The sequence below is a fragment of the Podarcis erhardii genome (genome assembly GCF_964252035.2).
Source record: "Podarcis erhardii genome assembly, chromosome: 17".
In the NCBI taxonomy this organism is placed as follows: domain Eukaryota; kingdom Metazoa; phylum Chordata; class Lepidosauria; order Squamata; family Lacertidae; genus Podarcis; species Podarcis erhardii.
The window spans coordinates 2,944,399-2,969,462 of record NC_138515.1 but is presented as its reverse complement, the minus strand read 5'-3'; the positions used below and the strand labels follow the sequence as shown (position 1 = coordinate 2,969,462).

General features: G+C 49.2%; 1 protein-coding gene and 1 long non-coding RNA gene across 3 annotated transcripts; one reads left to right on the top strand and one right to left on the bottom strand.

Annotated features, from left to right (window-relative positions):
* Positions 1-205: 205 nt before the first annotated feature.
* DUSP9 (dual specificity phosphatase 9) lies at positions 206-24,297 on the bottom strand. Of its 2 annotated transcripts, none has more exons than XM_081844553.1 (4): positions 24,226-24,297; positions 11,275-12,629; positions 6,723-7,145; positions 206-2,955 (listed from the first exon to the last, which is right to left on the bottom strand). In XM_081844553.1, the coding sequence occupies exons 2-4, from the start codon at positions 11,630-11,632 to the stop codon at positions 2,657-2,659; spliced, it is 1,080 nt and encodes a 359-aa protein (XP_081700679.1). In that variant the 5' UTR covers positions 11,633-12,629; positions 24,226-24,297; the 3' UTR covers positions 206-2,656. The 2 variants fall into 2 exon arrangements, with proteins under 2 accessions (XP_081700679.1, XP_081700678.1); XM_081844552.1 differs by lacking the exon at positions 24,226-24,297 and adding an exon at positions 16,761-16,839.
* On the top strand, positions 2,115-9,005 carry LOC309331979. The gene is made up of 4 exons (XR_014152027.1): positions 2,115-2,196; positions 4,302-4,389; positions 4,893-4,963; positions 8,785-9,005. It is a non-coding gene; the product is annotated as an uncharacterized lncRNA (long non-coding RNA).
* Positions 24,298-25,064: the final 767 nt, after the last annotated feature.

Below are 25,064 nucleotides of genomic sequence, written 5' to 3'. Positions count from 1 at the left end.
GCTGAACTACAGCTCCCAACAGTCCGAGCAAGCTTGGCCAATAGCCAAGGAAGATGGGAGTTGTAGTTCAGCAAACAACTCCAGGGCCAGAGGTTCCTCGCAGCTGGGTTAGTGGCTTTCTTTGGACTGGTCTTGTGCATGTGAAGTGGTTCACCGTCAGCTGCTTTTCATCAGCACCAACACCAAACAAATCCACACTCCTTCGTATTGTTTAAAGGCCTGTTTTTATTGAAGTGACTGTGTTGCCCATGGCAGTGACAGTCCTTGCCTGTCTCTCCAGTTGGCTCCGGAGCCATATACATTCATTTGAAAAACAAAGAGACCAGGATGCCAACCATTATTATTATTATTATTAATTATTATTATTCTTAAAAAATGACCATCCTAAGGCAGTTCTCTTAGCTGCCACGAAGAAAAGAGGAAAAGAGAAAATGACGGACCTGCATTTTTCACATACAGGTACACAGGACTGAAGTCTACAGCCAAATAAAATTAAAGGTTGTGTCCAGGCAGTCCAAATTCCCCCCTGCCCAAAGCTGAATTCTGCAACCCACATGAATGGTACTAGATGAGCAAATTTGCGTAATTGCTTGTATTTTGCACAACCTAAGCTGCAGTCCTCTACACCTTTACCTAGGAATAAGTCTCATTGGACCTCATAGGACTTAATTCTATGCAGACACATGTAAGATTGCACTGTTACTCTGCAAATTTTTGTTTAAAACTCTGCATCCTTTATCTTGCTTTTGCTAATCATAAGGAGGTCCACTATGCAGGACCCTGAAGCCCACCCGCTTTGACCCCTGGAGCCCCTCATTCTGCAGCTGCTCGAGATTATTTCAGCAAGCTTTGCCTGCAAGCACTTTTAAGCATATCTTCATAGCCAAAAGGGCCAAGAAAGTTGCTTTAAAAAAAGATCAAGAAAGAAAGGTGGGATCAGGAGAGAGCCAATCCTGCAAAAATACCAACTTATGGAATTGCAGCAGAGACACAGCCCAGCAGATCCACAGTGAAGAAACCTAGGGAACTTATCATTAAGCAGGGGGCACCAGAATGCCCTGGACATAGTTTAGAACACACAGGCACAATCTGTTATCTGACTACACTCACTTACAGGCAATGGTTAAGTTAATTCATTTTTTAAAGGAAGTGCTGAGTGCATGCCTACTTAGTACAAGTCACATCCTTTTACCCAAGAACTGTAGCCTATTGCAGGGGAGCAGTCTGTGGCCAGCAGTCTGCCCATTTACCTACTACTTCTTTGATTGTTTTTCTGCCCATGCTCAGAGGTGCTCTCTTCTTTGTTACTACTTAACTTGTGCCTGGACGGAGCACCTGACACTGAAAGCAAGTTTCAGCCCTACGTTCTGGCCACAAATTAAGCCCTGCATGCAGGCTAAGCAGACGCTGTCTAGTACTCACATACACAGCTCTGGCTGCTTACAAGCAGGCATTCAGGCATACACACATTCAAACTTTGTACAAACACAGACATGAAATTCTGAGCTGCTCCACTTTCTCCACCTCTGTGCAGGAACTGATCACCATGCCCCCTACTATCTAGGTCTTCCAGCTGGCTCCCTGATGCAAATCTGCTCCAAAGTTTCGACCCCACACATTTTCCTTCTGCTTTTCCGAAATAGCTGGATTAATTCCAGAGTGGCTGGCCAGCCTGCTTTTGGGATGGGACGTTGTGGGGCAGATGATGGTTGAGGTATGATGAATGATACAGGCTTCTGAATCTGCATCCAAAGCTCGTAGGTTCTTGACCCAGAGATTCCTTAACTGTCCCAGTTCCAGAGCTGCAGTTCTTGCATCAGGCATGATAGGATTAATTCCTAGAACCAGAGGCCAAAGGCTTAAAAGGGTGTAGATTCTTTTGTTTGGTGTCTTGTACCATTCCTGGCAGGGGCTCCTTAAGGCAATTCTAGAGTCTCAGACTATACATGCTGTGACACCGCTTTGGATTCTGTGGTTCATGGTTCTAGAACCAAGAACAAGATAGAGAGTTGGGGAACCTTTCACCTTTGAGAAATAGGTTTCTAATCTGGATTATCCCTTTATTCATTACAGAACTGCCACAGGAGACTTCTTTCTCTCTTTCATATCCCCCCCCCCCAATTCCCCCCTTAAACTGAATGATGTAGCTTTAGAACCAGAAGTCCTGGGGAGAGAGGATTCTCATGGGAGCCGAAGGTCTGCAACCTAACCAGTTTCTAGATTATGGCTGTAGAATGGGAAACATCCTATATAAGATGGGCATTTTAGCAACCAGCAGGTTCCAGCCCTGAAAACGGCCCATTCCAAATCTTTTAAAATCTAACAGGGTGGTCTGGACCACACGGTCTGTGTGTCCAGAGGAGACACTCAACATTTGTCCAGGGATCTTGGGAGAATGGAGAGGCAGGTGGAAGGGTTGTGGGGGCAGGGAGGGTCTTTGGTTATGGATCTGGCCCCATCAGCTGAGCTGCATGTTTGGGAAGATGTGCAGCATCCACAGCAACAAAGGCAGCTGTAAGAGGTGCCTTCCTCTCTGGCGTGAGGTATTCAGTTGGTCCCCAAAGGGACTCTGCCACCAGGGCAGGCAGGTAACACTGAAGAGGAGGCGGCGGCCAACGGCGATGGCAAGAAGAGAGGCCACCACCCTCTTTTGGCCCTACGTGGGATCCAGCTCAAAGACGCTGTCGTCAGTTGGCGAGGTGAAGAAGCAGCTCTGGCCAGAGGGGGGGCGCCGGCTGGCCCTGCTGAGCCCCAGCGACTTCTCAAAGTCCAGCAGCTGTCCCATGAAGTTGAAGTTGGGCGAGATGTTGGACTTCTTCCGCTTCACCAGATCGTAGGCGTCGTTGAGGGACAGGTTGAGCTTCTGCATGAGGTAGGCTACAGTGACGGTCACCGAGCGGCTGATCCCCGCCAAGCAGTGCACCAGAATGCCACAGTTCCGGGACAGGGCTTCATCTGGGACAGAGAGGGAACGAGAAAGGGAAAGATCAGGTCGGGCGCGTGAATACGGCTGCACTGGGGTGGGGGGTGGGGAGCAGAGACATCACCTTGCCAACAAAGGTCCGTATAGTAAAAGCTATGGTTTTCCCAGTAGTGATGTATGGAAGTGAGAGCTGGACCATAAAGAAGGCTGATCACCAAAGAATTGATGCTTTTGAATTATGGTGCTGGAGGAGACTCTTGAGAGTCCCATGGACTGCAAGAAGATCAAACCTATCCATTCTTAAGGAAATCAGCCCTGAGTGCTCACTGGAAGGACAGATTCTGAAGCTGAGGCTCCAATACTTTGGCCACCTCATGAGAAGAGAAGACTCTCTGGAAAAGACCCTGATGTTTGGAAAGATGGAGGGTGCAAGGAGAAGAGGACGACAGAGGACAAGATGGTTGGACAGTGTTCTCAAAGCTACCAGCATGAGTTTGACCAAACTGCGGGAGGCAGTGGAAGACAGGAGTGCCTGGCGTGCTCTGGTCCAGGGGGTCATGAAGAGTCGGACACGACTAAACAACAACAAAACTGGGGCTGTAAGGGCTGGGGCAGAGAAAAAAGTGGGGATGAGGGAAGGGTGGCAGGACAAGGGAGGCAGGTGGGGAAGAACCCAAGGGTGTGTGTGAATGTTCAGGTTAAGAGCAGCGCTGAGGATATCCTGCAACTTCACTAGTGAAGAACTCAGCTTCCTAAGGATCCTATAGTAACTCTCTCTCTATATATATAATCAAAAAGCAAGTTTCTAGTCCTCAGGGCAGATTGTATATAGACAGTGACTGCTGAGTAAAGCTCCCAGTGATTCAATAGGAATTAAGTGCCCCACACACTGCCATGTTCCTCCAACTATATGAAGCAACTAAGAAAGATGTAGATATGCTTGGTCACATAATTTATAGGTAAAGGTACCCCTGCCCTTGCGGGGCAGTCGTGTCTGAGTCTGGGGTTGTGCGCTCATCTCACTTAAGAGGCCGGGAGCCAGCGCTGTCTGCAGACACTTCCGGGTCACATTGCCAGCGTGACGAAGCTGCTCTGGCGAGCCGGCACCAGAGTAGCGCACGGAAATGCCATTTACCTTCCCACCAGAGCGGTACCTATTTATCTACTTGCACTTAGGGGTGCTTTCGAACTGCTAGGTGGGCAGGAGCTGGGACCGAAAGACGGGAGCTCACCCCGCCGCGGGGATTCGAACCGCCGACCATGCGATCGGCAAGCCCTAGGCGCCGAGGTTTTACCCACATAATTTATACATGCCACTGAATTGCTTTGCTCCCCCCCCCCCCGAATAAAAGTGATCTTGCTTTGACTTTTCACACAGACAGACTTGCCTAAGGACCACCACAGCAGAGCAACAGCCCTTTACATCCTGCTGGGGAGAAGCCAGATGGAGACAACTTTGATAAAAGGTCCTTGGTGGGCGTCATCTCTCCCAAACTGTCCCAGAGACTATTCTTCCATCACTCTAATTCTTTTTTAAATGGAAGATTTTATGCTGAATTTTCCAAAGGAAAAGTCTGAGAATTGTATGTCCATGACTGCGTGCACTGCAGCAGCATATTTCAAACTGTGCCAAAGAAACACAAAATCTAGGTTTAGAAGAGAGTGTGCAAATTGTTCTCTTCTGGCTCCAGTTCCAGAAAGGCTTGCAAAGAATTTGGAAGTTTGGGGGCAAAAGGAAGTGGGCAGCAAAAGAGAGAATGAAACAATGAGGAAAAGGGCATTCGAGCTGACATTAGAGGATCAGGGGAGAAAGCTCAAAAAATAGTTGTGGCCCAGGATAAGGGACAAAGGTAGGGAGTTTGGGGGAGGGGCAGGCACCCCCTTCCTAACCACTGGAAGGGAGGGGAAGTGGAATGAAGTTGCTGGAATCCTGAACAGCAACACTCAACACAGCAACATTTTGTTGCAGGGCCCCGCTTGCAAGAAGCACTTTGTGAAAATTTGAGTGGCCAAGCAAAGTGATTAGAATGAGGATTAGAAGTCAGTTTATGAGAATGCATTAACTCTGTTGAACAGAGAGAGAAGCGAAAATGCCTCTCTTTGAAGATGGGAGTCTACATGCCACCAGTTTTGGAAACGTTTGGTTTAAAACTGTTAACTTTTAAAATAAGAATTATCTGTTTTATCAGAGGCACCTGAACAAAATATATTAAAATGATTAATCTGGCAAATTCATCAGTGAACCATTGCAGGCCTAGTTGGTGCCAAGGCATCATATTCTACAGATGATGCAGGAACAGAACCAATCTGAGGATGCACAGACCACAGACCTCACTGTGTGCACACACTGAAGCTGCTCAATGAGAAAGAAAAGGGGGAAACTGGCCAACAGCAAAGAATCAGTTTGGGAGTGTAGGAGACTTAAAGTCAGGGAAGATTGCAGGTCTGTAATGCAAAGGAAGAGTGAGGTCTCTAAAAGACAGGGGGTGCCTGGAGGGGTCAGTTAACCCAGCCCATGTAGTAGATACCTTGAGCAAGGGCTTATGCTCACAACCATCGGGGGCTAACTTGATGCTCTCAGCAGGTAAAGGACTCCTACTCTCCAGCAGTACAAAATTCAAAACAGATCAGTATGGGGCTGCTTGAAAACTGTGCCTGCTGAGAGTATCATGAGGACAAACCAGAATGGAATGGCACACCATTGTGTTGCCTTCTCCCCAGGATGCGGAATTACTGTACCTCAACACTAAAGATGTAGATCAACTGGGAGCCCCACAAGTTCTAAGGACTTTGCCTAGTAAGCTGCCTGAGGATCCATGAGCCTTATTCCTGTACAGCAGGTATGGGGAACTTTTGTTTCTCCAGATGTCACCAAACTACAACTCCCCTCAGTCCCAGCAAGCATGGCCAACGGCCAGGGATGATGGGAGCTGTAGTGCAGCAACATCTTGTGGGTGGGGGTGGAGGGCAAAGGTTCATCCACAGCTGATGCACAGGAAGCTCTGGCCCCACTGACTTTGGGCGAGGCCTTTGGATCACCCAAGCCAGGGATGAATACTGGAAGCCAGGCCTCCTGCCCTTCCTTGGTCCTACCTGACCTTAGTTCAACCACCAGCAACTCACTATGGGGACCCTGGCTTGGAAAACCACCCATTTTCAAGTGTATCTACCTGCCCACTGGCCCCGAAAACTAGATGCACTAGTGCAGGCATCCCCAAACTCAGCCCTCCAGATGTTTTGGGACTACAATTCCCATCATCCCTGACCCCTGGTCCTGTTAGCTAGGGATGATGGGAGTTGTAGTCCCAAAACATCTGGAGGGCCGAGTTTGGGGATGCCTGCACTAGTGGGACAATCTCTGGGGTGTTGGTTCCAGCTCCTTACTCACTTGCAAGCCCCAGGGTACTGAAAGTTCCTAAGTGGTATGTTACAAAAAACTGCAGTAGACACAGTGTTTCTAGGTTCTCCGCCCCCCTTATGAATCAATCGTGAACCACAGAATTGCAGAGTTGGAAGAGACCCCGAAGGTTCATTAAGTCTGTCCCCCCCCGCCCAACATGAAGACACAAAGGTGAGTGACGGGGCCCAACTAGTAGTCAGTCAGCTGTGAGCTGCAGTGAGAGCCAGTTGCCTCTCAATGGACTCGGATGACTGTCTCAGGGACACAAGCCATATTCCCTCAAATGCTTTGCAGGGGTCATGTGAATGGGTCCTCCGATGGCCAGCAGACAACGGCCACAGGAAAACGCAACCGGGAGGCCAAGGGTGGGGTTTTCTGCCTTTCTTTCCCTTCACTCACCAATGAACTCAATGGCCTCAGGGAAGAACTGAGAGAGGTTCTGGCTCCAGTGGTCTGAGATAGGGATCTGCTTGTAATGGAAGTCGCCGTTCTTCTCAAAGAGGTTGGGCAAGTTGGGGGTGACGTTGAGGATGTAGCGGATGCCCAGCTTGGCCAGGGTGTCCATGTTGGCAGAGTCACGGGCGCTGCCCAGGTAGAGGTTGGGTAGAATCTGCACGGGGAAGGAGGGGGGGCTCGCCCCTTCTGACTCCATCCCGCTGCTGAGGGGCCCCGACTCTGCATCGGAGCAGTCGGAGCTGAGGCTCAGGCCGCCCAGTCCCACCACAGGAGCTGCCGGGGGCACAGGTGAGCTACTGGCACTGGCTGTGTCCAGGTTGGTCTCACAGAGGTGCGGCCATTCAGCCTGAAATTTATGGAAGCCTCCTGCAAGGAAGGACAAAGCCAAGAGACGACTCAGCAGCAGCAGCACAGCCACAGTTGTTACATGCAGAATTAAAGCACTGACAGTGGAGGTTCCCCTGTCATATTGGGGACACTCTTTCCTATAATAATTATTAACAATAACATTTTTTTATTTGTACCCTGTCCTGAGTTGGACCAGCCACTCTGGACAGCTTCCAACAGAATATTAAAAACATAAGACATTAAACATTAAAAAAAATCAGTTCAGATGTCTCCTAAAGGTTATATAATTACTCATCTCCTTAAAATCTAATGGGAGGGCATTCCACAGGGTGGGCGCCACTACCAAGAAGGCCCTCTGCCTGATTCCCTGTAACCTTACTTCTTACAGCAAGGGAACTGCCAGAAGGCCCTCGGTGCTGGACAATGGGGGTGGAGATGCTCCTTCGGGTATACAGGACCGAGGACATTTAGGGCTTTAAAGGTCAGCACCAACACCTGGAATTGTGCTCAGAAACATACTGGGAGCCAGTGTAGGTCTTTCAGGACCGGTGTTATATGGTCCGGGCAGCCACTCCGAGTCACCAGTCTATCTGCTGCATTCTGGATTAGTTGTTTCCGGGTCACCTTCAAAGGTAGCCCCATGTAGAGTGCGTTGCAGTAGTCCAAGTTGGAGATAACTAGAGCATGCACCACTCTGGTGAGACAGTCTGCAAGCAGGCAGGGTCTCAGCCAATGTACCAGGTAGAACTGATAGACAGCCGCCCTGGACACAGAATTAACCTGGGCCTCCATGGGCAGCTGTGAGTCCTGCACATCTGGTCCTTTAGGGGCACAGTTACTTCATTCAGGACCAAGGAGGCCCCCACACCTGCCCCCCAGTTCTTTTGCTCTACCTATAGCCATGACTTTCTGTACTTGGCAGTACAGTTAAGAGGCAGTCAGGAGTTCCAAGTCCTGAATCCTTTCTGTTGGAGCCCAGACCTCTTGCCCCCACTTTAACACAGACGCTTACAGACGCTGCTACAAAGTGTTGTGCCAGGAGATTGTTTGTTTACAGACTGTTGCCTTGGTGATATTACCTTTTGATTGTAGAAATCTACAGGGCATGTTTATCAAAGATTACATAACAAAACGCTTTAACTGCTACCATTCCAGGCTTTTTACATTTTTTAAAAGAGCACAGAATCATAGAACTGCAGCGTTAAAGGGACCTTGAGGATCATCTAGCGCCAACCCCTTGCAATGGAGGAATGTGCAGCTGTCCCGAAACCTGCAATCCTGGCAGTCTTCAGTGTTGTGGGAGCAGGGGTGAGGAGAATTAGGGAGACCTGGTAAAAAAGGGCCGTGCTCCTGCACTATTAATAGTTGTGCACAAGAGAGAATTTCAGAGCAGCTTGCACTGTGTGGGGAAAAAAACCTGTGTTTTCAGCTTCCACCTAATCACTGTTTCCAAAGGACAAAGTGAGCAGCGAACTACATGTTAAATGCTGCTGGGTGTAGCTTTGCCTCAATATATTTTTAAGACCATCTCACATGAAAAGGTAGCCGCAGAGAGAGGTGCAATCTTGAGTGGAAGATCTGTGGGTGGGAAGGAGAAGCTTTGCCTACGTTGCTTTTGAGCTGAAAATCACTCACAACTACATTTCTCTCCATGGAGGGAAAAACACAGGTTCAAGAATATTTTCCCTGATGTGGAGAAAAACAGATGAAGGGGTGATTTTGAAGAGACAACCACTGCTGCTGGTGGAAAGGTTAAGCAGTCCCTCTACCCAACTCTGTTGAAAGGCTACAGTTCAAAAATAAATAAATAAAGAGTATCAGAGTTACACAGAACTGTGCACTGTGTTTGGCAATCCTACAAATAGTCAATAGGTGGACCCGGATTAAGGGTAGCCAACCTGATGCCCTCAAAATGTTAGAATCATAGAATCATAGAGTTGGAAGAGACCACAAGGGCCATCGAGTCCAACCCCCTGCCAAGCAGGAAACAAACTGTTGAACTACAACTCCCATCATCCCTGACCATGCTGACAGGGACTGATAGGCGTTGTAATCCATAATCTGGAGGGTGCCCCGTGGTCTAGCTAAGGGGTAGTCAAGGGTTGAATCACAGCAAAGCTCCATGCAGAGGAAGGCAAAGAGACAAAGTGGGAGCTTCATATACCCTGCTGTAGAAGCTAAAGTGGCATTCTCATAGTTTGGACTGCACTGGTGGCACACTTGCCAAAAGGCTTGCTGAGATTTGGAGTCGCAAACTGATGATGGGTGGGGGGTGGATTGGCAAGCTCTTTTGCATTTAGCAGCTACATGTTGTGCAGAAATCTGCAAGTGAAACTTTTCACAGCATTGCAAAGAATCACCATTTGCTAAGGGTCTGCAAATCAAACTTTTGTTAAAAGCACAGCTACAATGGCCAGTTGAAAAGCTGGCAGCCTTATTCACTGCTGTTCTTCTATTCTGGCTCCCGGCCCGGTTGCTCTGATGGGTCAGGCCTAGGGTGACACTTAACAGGCTTGGGCAGCGGCCAGGGAAGTTTCCCAGGGCAGGCCTGTACTGCGTTGCCATCCAACCCCCCACCTACCCACCCACCCCTCCTGGCAGTCCCTCTTTTACATTTAAGAGCTGGGTGATAAAGACGACCTTGAAAGCATGCAGATGTAGCCAGGGGAAAACACTTCACTTTCTGAGTTTCTGTACACTTTCTGAGTTTCTGTACTTCAGGACTTCCTTTTTTTAAAGTCACAATAACAAATGAACACAGTACCCCATCAGTTTAATAGGCCTGGGAGATGCTTTCGCCCGGCACCTAAAGATATGTAATGAAGGCACCGGGCGAACCTCCCTAGGAAGTGACTTAAAATCTCAGGCAGGTGTGAGGAACCAGTGGTACCTTCCAGATGTTCCTGGACTCCAGCTCCCACCATCCCCCAAGCCTTGGCCATGTTGGCTGGAGCCGATGGGAGTTGGAGACCACAAGAAGGACCCAGGTTCCTCCATCTCTGATACAGGATAATATTCCTGGCTAAGGTCACTAGGAAGGGATGTGTAACAAGACCAAGACTGTGTCCACACCCCAATTTACTGTGTCCTCACTGCACTTCCAGGGCTGGGTTTGTAATCCATGTTCCCACAGCATTATCCAAAATACATACGTATCCTGCACTTTGTTATCAGATGCTACCGTTTGAGGTGTTGTTTCTCAAACTAGCTTCACACTTGATTGGAGGCCTTAAGCCATTCTGTAATTCATCTCTAGCCAATGTGTTGCAGGGTGAAATCATCCGCTGCCTTGTCCCCCAACCCCAACCCATGAGTGTCCCCTGTGTGTTGCACAAACAAAAACAAACTGAACTCTATGGTGCTAATATGGACACACCCTTATGCCAAGTCAAACCCCAGGTCTAACCCTGATGGCAAAGTTCTGCCTCGGCTGTCAGAGGCAGCAATTCTCCTGAGTTCCAGTTGCTGGAAATCTGCTCTGCCCCGTTGCCACAGCTGAAAAACTGCTGATTAGAACAGCTGGGGGACGGGGGGACATGGCAGTACAGGGATGGTACAATTGTGGTTATCTGCTCTCCTGATTCAGCAGCAAATTTAAAAACAGAGGAAATCTCTGGCTTGAAATCTGGCAACAATATTCCTGAATCTGCCTTTTCCCTGCTCCACTGGAGAATGGACTGGTTAGGAGAAGGGCCACAGCTCACAGGTAGAGCACCTGCTTTGCATGCAGAAGGCCCCAGTTTCAATCCCCAGCATATTTGGGAAGGGTTGGGAGAGGACGCTGCCTCAAACCCTGACGAGAAGCTGCCAGTCAGTGCAGACAACACCAAGATGGACCAATGGCCTGGCTAAGGGAGCTTCCACATCTTTTAGGCAAGGGTCACAGCTCAAAGGTAGAACATCTGCTTTGCATGCAGAAGGTCCCAGGTCCAGTCACCAGTATTTTCAAGTAGGGCTGGGAATACCCGCCCCCCAAAACCCCAGAGAACCTTTGCCAGTCAGTGTGGCTTGTTCTGAGACTGATGAGGTTGACTCAACATAGGACAGCCCCCTAGGAAAGAGATAGGTTTCCATATGTCGGGTAGCCCTGCCCCATCTCAAAGTTACCTCCCACCTTCACAAATCCTTCTTTCCTCAGCACACCCACCTTGCAGGTAGTAGGCGGGGCAACCTTCCTCCCGCAGCTTCTGCAGAAGCGTCACCAGCACTGACCCTTCGTCCTCCTCCTGGCTCCCTGATGGGGGCAGCTGGAGCGTTCCCTCGTCATATAGGAGCACCGTGCTATCCCTGAGGGCCTGGGGAGGCCCCGGCAGCAAGGACCCGACTGAAAGATTCCCCTTCCGGAGACGACGAAGCAGCAGCCCCGGGAGGGCCACGCTCAGGGCCCGCTCCACGTGGGACGAGTCGTACAGCTCCCGGCTGCGGCAGTCCAGGATGTGGAGGCACGGAGACGGGGAGGCCAGCTCAGCCCGCAGCCACGACGTGGACTTTCCCAGGTCTTCCATGTGGCTACAAGCCACGGTCTGGAAGATGAGAATCTTCACGGTCAAGACTGCCCAAGCCAACCCTGCCAAAATCTCAGAGCACCGCCTGGATTCTCCCCACTCGCAATGAAGCTTGCCACTTCCAGGACCTGAAAAAGGGACTCTGCAGGGAAAGGTTTTGTCCAATTGGCAGATTGTTCCAAACTCAGGATCCAAAGTCCCAGGTGCCTTTGCCTGAAGGAATCGCTACATCATGTTGCCAGCACAGGTCTCACCCCATCCATCGCAATCCAAACAGCCTGGGCTAGCAAAGCAAGAGGAGGGTACAATGAGGGGTGCCTCCATGCATGGAAATCATCCTTCAGTCTCTTTTTTTGGAGGGGGGAGAAGGGAAAGGAATGGTATGGTGCCCAGCCTCTCAAGAGGTGAAAGTAGAAAAGGAGAGATGGGTCCCAGCGCTTTGTGACAGCCTGGAGGAGAAGAGGCTACAGAGGATTCTCGCATGGGGGGGAAAGTGGCTTCTTGGACACTCCACTCAGGATCCTGACCTGCCTTACCGCTGTGGTTTCCCTAGTGCTGCCACACAAGGGGAGATCTTCCAAATCAGGGTCAGCTGCAGCCAACCAAAATTAGGATCGCAAGTTGTGCCAGATTAGCCTCCCCTGTCTCTGCGTGTGAATCCAGCTAATATTGTTCCTCTGCCGTTGCTGCCCTGAGAGTTACCGGTAGATCTCTGCCAGTTGAGGAGAGCCACAACTTGTGTCCCAGCCTGAAGAAAAATCCCTTGATCCTCCTGCCAGCTGAAGTCTATCCAATGTCGCTGGAGAGGATATGCTGAAGCAGAGGCCAGGGAGGCGTGGGTCTGTGGTAAGCAGGCATCCAGGTAAGCGGGGGGGGGGGAGGTAGAAAATGAAGCGGGGAGAGAGGGAGAGAGAGAGAGATGCACACTCTGGGTACCAAAAACAGCACCTCAGGCTTCCCGAGAAGAAGGGGATGCTAGCACAGATCCTGGAGGAACCTGCAGTGGGAAAGCAAAATGGGAGAGTGAGGCTGGGGAGTGCGGGAGAGGGAGCACACAGGCAGCAGGATAAGGGAAACACGGGAAGTGCGTGTTCCCTTCCTGGCACCTTGCTGTCCCCTCCATCCTGGCCAGATGCTGACGAGAGACTTCCTGGCAACCAGAGGGAAGACAGCAGTAACTGCCAAGAGTCGGATGACAACATAGGCTGTGTACACACTGCAGGCACCCGGGGCTTTCATTCCTTAATTTCAAACCAGCCACATCTTGCACACCCAGGAAGCCTTTCACTCTGAATTCCAGATGTGTGGGGGGTGACTAAAGGTAGTCCGCGTGGGTGCAGGAGGGGAAGAGGCACTCCGCACGAGCTCAGAAGCACCCTCTGCTAAGGACCATAGCTCCAGTGGTAAGAGCACGTGCTTTGCGCCTGAGAAAAGGTCCCAGGTTCAACTCTTGGCTCATCCACCTAATGGGGCTGGGAAAGGCCTCCGTCTGAGACACAGGACAGTTACTGCCAGTGCTGAGACAAAGGGACCCAGGCTGACTCAGGACAGCAGCTTCTTGCGTTCCTTATACTTTAGGGTTTCAAAAGGAGGAAGTTGACAATTTCCTTATTCATGTTTTCCAAAACTATTGTGCAAATCTCTATGTCCAGTTACAGATTATGAATCAGTGGCACATATAATTAATTTATTGTGGTTTAATCAATCCGGAATAATCACCACCCTTGGCCCCATAATGCTCAGTCGTATTTAGGGTTGTCAACACCTAACCCCCCCCCCTAAAAAACCCTGCCCCATAACCTGGCCTGCTCTTTTCCCTTTAAGAGGTGATTGATCTGCAGAAAATCAGCAGAAAAAAAAAGCTTTTTGTGGCCTGGAAATAAACATCACAGGCTAATGCCCGCAGATCAAGTGCTTCTGGTAAACATGCAGGTGCAAGAGCTGGTTGAAAAGTTGGCCAACCTATAGCTGAGAAAGATTAAAGCCTCCACTCAGCAAAACAGAAAAGCACACATCTATTCTGAAATGCTTATATAATGAACACAAGCAGGAGAAATTAATCAGCATTTTACAAGTTCCTAGTATTATTATTATTATTATTATTATTATTATTATTAGCAGCAGCAGCAGCAGCAGCAGTAGTGACATTTATTAAATTTATATACAGGCAGCAGTGTTTTAGGCACATCCGATATGTGCGTGACCATGCTGAACTTGGAAGTAACCTGAAAATGTCAGAAAAAAGGGAGGGATGGGGCCGGAACGGGGTGTTTGGGGGCTTTTTCAATGGCGTTTCAAATATGCAATATTTCACTTGAACGTGCGGTGCCTTGGAATGTACCACCCATGTAAACTGGGAGTTGCCTATACTGACCTTCATCTAAAAATCACAGGGAGGCTTACAGCATAAAAATACAAAATGAGAACACAAAAATACATAACAAAAACAAACTAATCAATAACCCCTCTCCCACAAGCCCACTGAAAAGGCCACAGATCGTTTAAACAGTCAAAGGCTGGTTGTAGAGGAACATTTTCACCTGGCACCTAAAGACATATAATGAAGGCTCCAGGCAAGCCTTCCTGGGAAGAACATTTCCCAAGCGGGGAGCCACTGCAGAAAAGGCCCCTTCTCGTGTAGCCATCCTGAGGACCTCTCCTGGAGGGGGCACACAAAGAACCTCAGATAGTGTTAACAGACAACTCTTCCTCTTCTAAGATCTTGGATAAGTTTGGTGGGGCTTTCCTTTGAGTTAGGATGCATAGGTTTAGAAGCCCCCCCCCCCGGGCTTTTTTCTGCAGGTCGATTGTGCGACATGACATTCAGGCAATACTAGAGCACTTGTTGTGGATTTATAGTGGACCGTTTACACATCGTTCTGCTTTATGAGCTGTTCTGTGATGGTTTCCCCATGTTGCCACATTACTGGCATCTGGAGGGGCACCACTGCACTACAGTCAACACAAGCGGGACAAGACTCTTGTTCCAACAGGCTTTTGGGAATTGACTGCTTTTAATGAAAAGACTGGTGCTGTGCTTTTTATTGTAATTATTTGTATGTTTTAAACAAATTTTATATATGTACAGTCATACTTTGGGTTACAGACGCTTCAGGTTGCGTTTTTTTTGGTTGCGGGCCAGCGAAACCCAGAAGTACCGCAACGGGTTACTTCCGGGTTTCGGTGGTTGCGCATGCGCAGAAGCGCCAAATTGCAACCCGCGCATGCGCAGAGGCGGGTTGCGAACATGCATCCTGCACGGATCATGTTCGCAACCCGAGCGTCCACTGTATAGTTTTCATTCCATTAATGTTTAACTGGATTTAAAAGATTGTGGTCTCCGCCCCCCACGTTTTTAATGACTTGCTTTTATCTGTAAACTGCCTCGAGTCCCGTCAGGGAGGAAGATGGGGTATAAATAAATAAATAAAATAATAAAAAGCAAACATTTTATTCTGTAAAAACTTACAGCACTCCAGCAGGAGGTTATGGGGAATGTATCAACTGGAAAGAAAGCAGGATGCCCACCTGAAATCTTTAGCAGGCAGAAACAGTATGGAAAGCAGGGTCCCATATAACCACCCCAATAGTCTCACAAGCACAACTCATCACAAAATCCCCCCGAAAGGGTGTCTGGATGGGCACCCAATGTGGAGAGCATGCTGTGCTTGCTGGAGCCATGTCAATAGTGGCTGGTGAGGCTCTCCAAGTGGCTCTCCAACACCGCAGGTTGCTGCTGCTTTCCGAGAGGGTTGAGGTGCAGGGAGTATGGTGTGGCTTGCAGTGGAAAGAGCACTGGATCAGCTGCACTGCCATGCGCTATCCCGCCTAGTTCCCTGTGCCTCTCTTCCCTCCTTCCCAGTAACTCAGGAGAGCAAGGCAGTCCCACTCGCACCAGCCACAACTCAGACTAGTTACAGTTTATGATTTATTTGGAACATTTCATTCGGTAAGAATTTTGCAGGCTTCGTCTTCACAACACTGCTGCGAAGTAGGACACCGCTGAAACAGACAAAGTTCACATGCAGTTTGCCCATGGCAAGAGGTGACACAAGTCAAGGTTGCCTTAGATCAGGTGTGGGGAAACCTTGGGCCCTCCAAACATAACCAAACTACAACTCCCATCTACCCCAGCAAGCATGACTAATGGCCAGGGATGATGGGAGTTGTAGTTCAGCAACCTCTGGCGGGCAACAGGTTCCCCACACCTGCTTTAGATACAGTGAACTTTGGGAGGCATAAAAGGTAATGGAGCGGATGACTGGAGTTCTCCTGTGCAAGTCCTGGGCAGGCTGGAGAGATTGCGCCAGGTCAAGTACTGGGAGGGTAGTAGTGATGATGGTGCCATTTGGCTGTTCTGCCTCAGGCCTGTCTTGGGCCTGCTCCATCTATCCCTTTCATCAGTGCTCTTCAACGTTGAGTTCTCAAGATGTTGCTGAACTATAACTCCCACCAACTATAGCTCCCTGTGCTAAGGCAACCTCTTTCCTGCTGCAGCTGAAGCCAACCAAGACTAAACTTTGCATCAAAAAGTCTATTGTTTGAGTCTTGCCTCTGCCACGATCCACTTCACAGACAAGCCTCCACTCTCTTGATCTCACCCTAGCAATGAAGATATTAATAACGACCTTTCTTAAAGAGTGGAGGCAAGGATTGCAAGGTGTGTACAGAAAGGGCATTCTGAAGACCGCTAATATCCATCCCTAGGAGTGTCTAGTGGAATAACACCCTCCCCCTCAAAATAAAATAATAATAATAATAATATTCTGCTTTGCCTAGTAGCCCTTCTCTTAACCTCTAATGTGCACGGGAAGGCTGGCCGTGGTTCCTTAGTGATGGCACTTTACACATGCTCAAAAGCACCATTTACCTTGTACTCAGGGCCTGTAGCTCAAGCAAAAGTACTTCGCGCGTGCCCAGAAGCCCCGACTTCTCTTGAATCCGCCTCCCATCTTCTCAGGGCTGGAGTCAACCTGCCCGCCGTCCTGAGTTCGGGGCTTCAGGCTGGTGCCTTTAGGATTAGGACTTCCCACGAACTTTGCGCACAGAAAAGACGAGGTGGCGGGGCTGAGCCCGGGCCGCGTCAACGCTGCGTAAAAGCGGAGCCCAAGGCGCGCGTTCCTCTTACCCTGCGGCGCTCGCCGCGCTTTGCGGACGCCTCCCGGAGCGCGGCCATCCCGCCGGCGTCGGCGCCCAGGACGGGCCGCGGTTTTCGGAGCGAGCCCGACGCCGAGGCGCCCTCAGCGCGCCTCCTTCGGCCTCGGGAGAGGAGCGAAGCGGGCGGGGAGGACTCCTGCGCCAAGGCGGCTCTCGAGGCCAAGCGCTCCGCCGCCAGCTCGGCGGCTTCGCGGGGCTTCGGCTCAGGCGCCTGATGCGGCTCCGGCGCTTCCGTCGCCGCTCGAAAGGCGACTCGCCGCTGCGGCAGCGGGAGGAGCGACCGAGTCCTCGGCCGCCTCCATCGGCAGGGCGGCGGGGCGCGCGCCCAGGGAGCGATGCTGCAAGTTCCGCGCGGGACGGAGAGAGACCCCGGGGAGACACTGCTTTGGTAAGATGCCCGAGGGAAACAGGTCGGCGGGAGGGGAAGCGCGGCCGGGCCAGGCGGCCTCGAGGCACCGTCTCCAGCGCCGCGCGAGCGAGCGGCCGGCCACCCTCTCTCTCCGCCTCTCTCTCTCTCTCTCGGCCCGCTCGGCCAGGCGCGTCCCCACCCCGGCTCCACGTGGTGGCTGTGTACAGCCCGGAGCCCCGCCCCGCCCCGCCGCCGCGCCATGGGCCGGAGGCGCCGCCCCGGGAAGGCGGAGCCGCTCATCAAGGCGGCCGGGCGCGCACACGCGCGCGCGTCCATCCAGCCGGACAAGGACGGGGTCAGGTGGGCGCCTTGGGCCGGGGCTCTGCTCCCTCGGGCATTGAAGGGCAGCCGGGCGTCACTGGGGTTTTAATACCCTTGGTCCCCTCCCTGTGCCAGAACGGCGGCTGTCTGGGCTTTTGGCTGCGTCGGCATCATACTGTTACGGATATGAGGTAACAGAGCCTATTAGTGAATAGTAAGGAAAAGGTAAAGGGACCCCTGACCATTAGGGCCAATCGCGAACAACTCTGGGGTTGCGGCGCTCATCTCGCTTTACTGGCCGAGGGAGCCGGCCTACAGCTTCCAGGTGATGTGGCCAGCAGGACTAAGCCGCTTCTGGTGAACCAGAGCAGCGCACAGAAACGCCATTTACCTTCCTGCCGGAGCGGTACCTATTTATCTACTTGCACTTTGACGTGCTTTCGAACTGCTAGCTTGGCAGGAGCAGGGACCAAGCAACGCCCCGTCATGGGGATTCGAACCCCTGACCTTCTGATCGGCAAGTCCTAGGCTCTGTGGTTTAACCCACAACTCCACCCGCGTCCTGCCTATTAGTGAATAGTAGAAGGTAATAAATGGTAGGGTTTTGATTATCTGAGATATGAAGGGAAAATACCAGCTGCAGAGGGATTCCTTGGCTAGCCTAAGGAAGACGACCTGGCAAGGTACAGGGCCATTGAGGGCCTTTGGCAGTGCAGGAGAACTGTCCCCTGCCCTGAGATGTGAATAGAGACAGGGGATTCGGAAGGTTGCCAGGATAACGGGGTGAGTTGTCACAGGAAGAGTTGGGGGGCCTTTGGCCTTGGAGTAGCTGAGAACAAAGGGCAGAGCCATCTTGGCAGGCTGGCTGAAGGCAGGCTGGGAGAGATGCCGTGGGCTCCAGTGCTGCACTGCTGTGGGGAACAAGCCCCTCTTGAGGTGACCATACTGGACTTCCTCTGTGAAGACTAATGGTGTAAATATATGTAATTTAACCATAATTCTAAAAGGATGACAGTCTCTGCTGCGTCTTATTCTCACTGGGAGCATAGACTGTGGGTGAGCACCTGGAACCCCCTGGAATCTTGACACAGCTTGGCAGAGATTGGGGGTGGCGTCCAGCTTTTGTAACAATGCATTTTGTAACAATGCATTTAAAACACAGCCCCCCCCACCCCCAAATCCTGGGAACTGTAGCTTACTGTAACAAACTACAGTTCCCAGGATTCTTGTGGGGAGGGAGGGAGAGGTCCTTTAACTGTGGCATATATGCTTTAACAGCCATAGTTCTGTGGCTGTGGCAGATTAGGATATTCTGTGAGATTCTGTATAATGGGGGTGGCAGCTTTGGCAAGAAGGGGTTTCCTTACAAACAGGAATGGGGAACTTGTGGCCTTCCGGGTGCTGCTGTGCTCTGACTCCCAGCATCCCTGACCTATGACTGTGCTGGCCAGGGCTGATAGGAGTTGGAGTCCAACAGCATCTGGAAGACTGCAAGTACCCCATGTCTGGTGTAAAAGCATGCACAAGTGCTTTATACAACTGTGTCATATTTCAATGGAGACTGCAAAGGAGAATTCTCTCCAGGATAGTGCTCGTCTTTATTTAAAACATATTTGTACACCGCCTTTCATCAAAATTGAGTTCAAGATGCTATACAATATTTTTGTAAAAGTAGAAAATTATCATGTAGTAAACTGACAATAAAGAAACATTTGTCTGAGAGAGCTGTTTCAGTTTCTTGGGACAGGTATAATGTTATGTAATGCAGGTTATGGCATTGAAATAGAAAACAATTCAGTTGACATAGTCCTAATCCCTGCAGGAAAAACTCAAAAGTTTCATTGGCCATGACAGGTGCAGAGAGACATCACTCTGCACCTTGGTGAAAATTTATATAGCTTGCCTTGAAAGTTAGAATGAAAAACCAGTTTTCAATTTTAGGTCAGAGACAACAAAGATGATTTGTGGATTGCCTTTAAAGCAAAACAAAACAAAGTAAAAAGCACAAGAGGTCTGATAAGTGATGACAATGGATGAAATCTGTCTGCGCTAAGAATCTGAGGAACCCACTAGCAACAGAATCTGAGGAACCCACTAGCAACAGAAGCCCCCCTCCTTGACTGCTGCCACGACTACCTTTCCACTGTGGTATTGCCAGTGAGCAAGCAGCGGGGGCTTAGAAGAGACGAGGGTGAGCGGGCATTTGTAGGTGACTCGAGCAAGTGCGGCAGGTGCCACAAGGGTATCAGAGTCAGCCAGGATTCAGAGCTTCCTAATCTCCTCTTGAAGGGAGCTGCTGGAGCTGGAGGAAAAAAGTGGCAGTATTCTGCCCCCCTTCTCAAACCAGTTCCTGCAAAGTTATCCACCTCACCTCCCAGCCATTTCAAAATAGCTAACCCATAAATAGTTCTAGTTTTTTACCTTAGCAGAAGCCAGATGCTGGCCTTGCTTGCATGGCCTATTATCTGTTTGCTTGTTTGTTTGTTTGTCACTTTATTCATTTTGTGAGGTTTTTTTTAAAGTCTCAAAGCAACTTAAGAAGATAAAATAGAAAACAGATAAAATCAGTTAGAAGCATTTTTTTAAAAAGTGTACAATACAGTGGTATCTCGGGTTACATACGCTTCAGGTTACATACGCTTCAGGTTACAGACTCTGCTAACCCAGAAATAGTACCTTGGGTTAAGAACTTTGCTTCAGGATGAAAACAGAAATCATTCTACGGTGGCGCGGCAGCAGCAGGAGGCCCCATTAGCTAAAGTGGTCTTCAGGTTAAGAACAGTTTCAGTTTAAGAACAGACCTCCGGAAAGAATTAAGTACTTAACCCAAGGTACCACTGTACAAAATTTCTAGAATACTCATCCAGCAGCACAGTAGGAAGGACAGGGCCTAACCCAGCTCCCTAAAAGGTGATCAGCACAGCAGAGACCAGCTTCAATACATTTAAAGCACTTGCCTTCCGCCAGAGAATCCTGGGAACTGTAATTGACCTCTCACAGAACAACAGTTCCCAGCCCCCTTAACAAGCTGCAGCTCCCAGGATTCTTTGGGGAAAGTCATGCACTTTAAATGCATGGTGTGCACACAGATTTCATCAGAGACTCTGACTCAGAATCAATTCTGTCTCTGGATTGGCCCTCTTGCGGATCTGTCCCATTTCTGCACTGCCACTCTTCTGGGACTTGCTCCTTCAAGTCTGGCTCTTTACAGCCTTGCACTGACCAAGGTGATGGGCATAATATCCTTGCTTGGTGGCCCATGGAACTATTGTGACATGGATGCAATAAGCAGATTTTAAAGAACAATGCTAGATGGACGTGCTTTGCATTTTTCTATCCCATCTTTCCTAGTGTTCCTATTGCCCTTACTGTGCAGGTGAAAACACATGCCTACAGCCCTGTTTCAGTCGTGGAGAACTAGCTAAACACAGACCTAGGTAGAAGCTCTGTCAGTGATTCACAGTGAAGAAAGAATCTAGGCAAAGTAAATTTCCAAGAATAGTTTTATGAAACACACACACACGTGTCTGTGTTCTCCCCTCCTCCTCCAGTTCTAATCTCCTTAGCAACCTATCCATTTTCATCTTGTGGCGGGGGGGGGGGCATGGGGGGAGCTAAAACAAAAATGGATTTTCCAGTTTCTATGCTATGAGTGGGTGATTTTCTCTATTAATAATGATCCGTAAGTCTTGGTACATGGTAAGGTTTTTCTGTTCTTACATTAGCCAAGAGGGCTCATGGACACCACTTGATTTATCCCAAGCATTCCTAAAGCTTGCTTAAAAGCAAATGGCCGAGATGGTTGATGGGGGAGAGGGGGGAGGGTGGGGAAGCAAGCAGTGACCCTGCTTTCAGTGCAACATCCTTTGAAAAACTGGTTGTTGGCCACTGTCCAAGAGAGGAACCTGGTGCTGTGAGGTGCAGAGAGGGTGGCTGCCCCCAAATCCATACCTGAGTAGGCTCCAGCCTCAGAAACAGAAATCAGAGATTCCATACCTGGATTTTGGAATATTCACCAAAAAACAGTAAGCAGAAGGTACTTCTCTGCCCCTGCCATATATAGTAGAGCTTTCAGTCCATTTAACAGCTTTGCATCACCTTGCCTCCCTCCCTGTTCTTGATTACAATTCTTACTGCATTATAGAAAGCCTTATAGAAGTTGTTACCAGCACTTTAACAACGCAAGAGCCATGAATATACCACCCACCATTCAAAACTGGTGGGCACTGCAGTGTGGTGAAGTTCCACTGGGTGGTTGTTTCTTCATTTGATATTGGGTCAGAGGCGCCATCTTCTTATGGCCAAAATATTGTGAAATCTTAGAATATGAAGGTGAAAGGGTAAAGCTTCAGAGTTACGAAAAACTAAAGTCCAAAGTTCGAGATTGGCTGCATTATTATCAGATAAATGAGACATTTAAAGAGGATAGGAAAATAGGATTTCAGAAGGAGAGGTCAAAGTTAGAAACGGAACTGTTAGAACCCAATACTAAGAATCTGTCAAGAATGTATAATTTGCTGCTTAAATGGAATACACAGGAGGAAACGGTGAAATCAGCTATGATTAAATGGGCACAGGATATCGGTCATGACATTATGTTTGCTGACTGGGAACAGTTATGGACCACTGGTGTTAAGTTTACGGCATGTAATGCCTTAAAAGAAAATATAATGAAAATGATCTACAGGTGGTACATGACCCCAGTCAAGCTTGCAAAAATTTACCATTTGCCCAATAATAAATGTTGGAAATGTAATTAGAATGAAGGTACCTTTTATCACCTATGGTGGACCTGCCCGAGGGTGAAAGCATTCTGGGAAATGATCTATAATGAAATTAAGAAAGTCCTTAAATGGACATTTACTAAGAAACCAGAGGCTTTTCTCCTGGGCATGGTTGGCCAATTGGTGCCAAAGAAGGATAGGACTTTCTTTATGTATGCTACTACTGCAGCAAGAATTCTTCTGGCAAAGTATTGGAAGATGCAAGAACTACCTACTCTTGAAGAATGGCAGACAAAGGTGATTGACTTTATGGGACTGGCAGAGATGACCGGCAGAATTCGTGACCAGGGGAAAGAGGCAGTGGAAGAAGACTGGAAGAAATTTAAAATATATCTTAAAAACTGTTGTAAAATTGAGGAGTGTTAAGATGTCAAGGGGTAAGAAGTAGAGAACTACAGCTGTAATTAACAAATTTGTGGGAATTTAATGAAGGGAACTAAATGGATAAATTGACTAAAGGGTTGCTAAAAAATTTTAAAATAAGGATGCAGCGAAAGGGAGGTAAGGGGAAGTCGATTGAAAGAAGTTACAAGAAAATAAGATTATGAATTTATTTATGTTTGATTTGTTTATGTTTGTTTGTATTTTGTGATGTGTTTGTTTTTTAATTATGTGTTTTAAAAATTGAATAAAAATTATTATAAAAAAAAAAACAGAGGCGCCATCTTCTTAACAGGATTGAGGGGCCCTGTGCACGGAGCCAGGGGGCAGAAACTGTCTTGGGCCTTGGAGTTGGTGCTCCTGTGCTGGTGCCTCTCCTCACCTGCTCACCCTTACTGGCGCCCAGTTGCCTTTCAGCAGCCTTTTGTGGGCGAGTGCAGAGTTCTGGCTGGCTGGCCGTCTGGCAGCAGCAGCAGCCAAAAAAAGGCCACAGGGGATCCAGAGCTTCCCAGCCGGCCCCGCCTTGAATGCTCCTTGGAAGGTAGAGCTGCAGGTATGCAGCCCCACCAAGCCCCCACTGCACCTCACTCACCTCCCCGTTCAAATGGGCTCTGCTCCAGTCCTCCCCATCTGTGCTCCCAATTCTTGGCCCCAGGCTTGTGGAGCTCCCAGGAAAAGTGCCCTTGCAGTGCTGCAAGGAGTCTGGGGGCAGAGCTGAATGCCCTTTGAATATTGGGGGGGGGGTCCTCCGCCCCCTCAAAAATACTGGGAAGGGGCAGAAACTGCCTTGTCTCTTAGGAGTTGGCACACTTGTATCGGGTGGTGCTACTTAACCCTGCTGTGATGAACACTCTGGTTAGGGGATTGGCAAGAAAGCAGTCCCTAAAATGAAGGTAGCAAATAGGGGTGCTGGGCAGAGGTAGCCTTAGTCCATATTGTTCCATAGCTAAGCAACTGGTGGGTTTGTATCCATTGCCAAACTCTGCACAGATTACATAAAGGAAATCACTATATATTTCACGCATATGCACTTTCTAAATAATTCATCTTGCTTCCAAAAAGAGTGATGGAAAGCTTGTGGAGTCTGGGTGAAACTGATCAACAACAGCAGAAAATAATCACAGTCGTGGGAGAAAGATAATATTGTTTTTTAGGATACATTTTCAAGCTGCTCCTGGAAATCCTGAGGGCTAGGAAGTTAAGGACTCTGCTGATACAAAGGCTGGCACCAACCCAATCATAATTTTAGCAGGTTTGAAGGAGTCCCCTGCCCTAGTGATTGCCTCCCCTCGTTATGATTAAAACTGTAGAAAGGGTGCAAAGGCAAGCAGTTGTGTTGTATGGCAAATGCTTCCATCTGATTATTCCTGAAGCAAAGAGTGAAGGGCTGTTGGGAACTTTCCCTTAGGAAGTTTGTTCATTCCCAGAGGGCATTGTAGCATCAACCTCTCTTGACTCCCCTTGATGGCAATTCTCCCTCCTCAAATCACTCACTGTCTGCCTACACATCATCCCAACTGTCTCTTCCCTCGCACACAAGGAGCATTCCCATAGCCACACACACAATGCAGACTAAGCCTGCAGTCCTCACATACACTTACCTGGCAGCCAGCCCTGTGGAACTGAAGGCGAGTACACCCTCGCAGCCATACACACACCGCCATTTTCATTTTCATCCCACTAGTACATTTACCCCACAGATGTAAACAGCCGCAGCACTCGCCCTGTGGAGGTTCAGACACACACAAAAAGGAATGCTGCTTGCTCCCTCCCACGCACGCACACTTCAAAACACAACTGCAAGCGTGAACACAAACATCCTCTTTTCTCTCTCATGCAAATAAAGGCATCCATTCATCCCACTTGTGAAGCCCAATCATACCACTCATGGACTGGAGAGCCGTTTCTTTGGCCAATATGTGGAATGAATCTAGGCCCTCCCACCGTCTCTGAATGAGCTGGATTGGCTAGCACACTCTGGCCTGAGACTGATTCTACTTCCCCTCTCATCAAGGCAGGGCTATGGGATTCCTCGTACAGTATTTGTTTTCATTTCTAAAATTTATGAGTAGCTTCTTTGCCAGGCACTTCAGGTGACGTGGGGCTGTTTAAAACCAACACCCAGAGCGGATTTGCACACATTGCTAAGCCAAGCCATGATTTTCTTGTAGGTTGACATCATTATCATCCTTTGGTGCCAGCCAGGTTAAACTGTTTTCCTAGGCTTTTGGCGGATTATGACAAGGTGGTTGATGACCTATTGCAGTGGTTTTCAACCAGTGTGCCGTGGCACCCTGGGGTGCCTTGAATGATGGTCAGGGGTGCCGTGGGAAACACTGGCCTCTGCCCCTCTTTCCTTCCCTTCCTCCTCTGATGCCCTCTCATGTCTCTGCCTCCCCAAGGCTTGCATAGCTGTTCGTTGCAGCAGCCCTGGCTACAA

Excerpts from the sequence above, each read along its gene's own strand:
- DUSP9 (XM_081844553.1), bottom strand. The coding sequence starts at position 11,632 with ATGGAAGACCTGGGAAAGTCCACGTCGTGGCTGCGGGCTGAGCTGGCC. Across the intron at positions 7,146-11,274 it reads CCCCGCCTACTACCTGCAAG|GAGGCTTCCATAAATTTCAG; the intron begins GTGGGTGTGCTG and ends CCTTCCTTGCAG. Across the intron at positions 2,956-6,722 it reads TGAGGCCATTGAGTTCATTG|ATGAAGCCCTGTCCCGGAAC; the intron begins GTGAGTGAAGGG and ends TCTCTGTCCCAG.